Here is a 1,248-nt window from a genome sequence, read left to right as displayed (position 1 = left end):
GATTGAGCAGGTATGTGAAGGAGATCTTGAGGGCTTCAATCGGTGTGCCATTAAGCTTGAGGATAAATTGAAGTGGTGGAGTACGACGTACCAACCCATCGTTAGTGAGGATAAGGATACATTCTTACGCCGATATGCAAAGACCGAGAGGCCTCTTAGTGTGGTGGGTGAAGATATCCAAAAGTGAGTTGGGCTGTCCCTCTCTATTGCAATGATGCTCATCGATAGTGAGCGTGCTCGTGGATCTTGGCTTACGTGGCTTGTTTTCGTTCCTCCTCCGCACCGCGTATGTCATTGACCCTCATGTTGATCCAACTTCAGGTATAAGCGTCTACAGTTGGATATACAGCAAGAAGAATACAAAGTTATCATCGACTTCATCCACGCCGATTTTGCTCAACTCAAAAACGAGCTTATCAAGCATTGTCAGCAGTGGCGCGAGAAGCTCACGGACCTGCTCCATGACAGGGCTAAGCAGCAGCTGGACTCCATACTCGGGTAAGGGGTGCTTACTCCGTCGAAGTAGAGTAGGCTTTGGTTCCTTTTCCCTTGGAGGTTTTGTCTCGGATTCTGAATAGTGAATCCATGATTAGATGGATGGTGATTGCTAGCCGTCCTTTTATTCAGGTACTTTACTAGCAATAGTAAGATTCTACTCTCTACCCCCCGGAATTTCGATCAGCTTCGGGAGCGGATACATCTACTGGACACTTGCTCGAATGACATTGGGAGCATGGACGACAGGATCAAACCTGTTGAAGATATGTGAGTACCCGAGTAGCGACCATCTCATCTACTTACTGTACTCATCCTGCTGGGAATATCTCACAGTGTGCCGAATGAGTGTTGGAATCAGTGGATCATTCACTGGTGTAATGGGAGGCCCGTTATCCTTGATGGTACGGCTGGAAGTGCTGGCATTATGGAAGCTAGTCTGTTGCTTTGAGAACATACGTTGTTTGAAGGTACCAAGCGTTAGCCGACTTTGATGTCGCGACGAGTGATGTTGAAACAGCTCGTAAAATGTCGATGAGGCCACGCCTTGAGAACTTTAAGGACAATCTGGTCGAGGCAGGGGAGGTGATCCCTGGAGGAGTTAGGGTGACGATAAGCCTGAGTGGGTGTATTAGATACTGTCCAAGAGCAAGAAGGTGATGAAGGTGAAGCTGGAAAATGAGCTGCAGGCCTTTTCCACGTCGGTCAAGGGACTCTTTGAAGACTTCAATAAACGGGTAGGGAATCAGTTGT

The 1,248-nt window shown here is 47.8% G+C and overlaps 1 protein-coding gene across 1 annotated transcript; it reads left to right on the top strand.

Annotated features, from left to right (window-relative positions):
• Positions 1 to 211: 211 nt before the first annotated feature.
• Pmar_PMAR018114 (hypothetical protein) lies at positions 212 to 1,080 on the top strand (the record flags this gene model as incomplete). Its single annotated transcript, XM_002779464.1, has 4 exons — positions 212 to 255; positions 322 to 498; positions 628 to 765; positions 966 to 1,080. Coding segments are annotated over 4 exons (474 nt in total), but the record flags the coding sequence as incomplete, so codon positions are not given.
• Positions 1,081 to 1,248: the final 168 nt, after the last annotated feature.

This window comes from Perkinsus marinus (genome assembly GCF_000006405.1).
Source record: "Perkinsus marinus ATCC 50983 genomic scaffold scf_1104296947110, whole genome shotgun sequence".
Taxonomy (NCBI): domain Eukaryota; phylum Perkinsozoa; order Perkinsida; family Perkinsidae; genus Perkinsus; species Perkinsus marinus.
The sequence above is the reverse complement of the archived record's forward strand: the minus strand, read 5'-3'. Positions and strand labels throughout refer to the sequence as shown.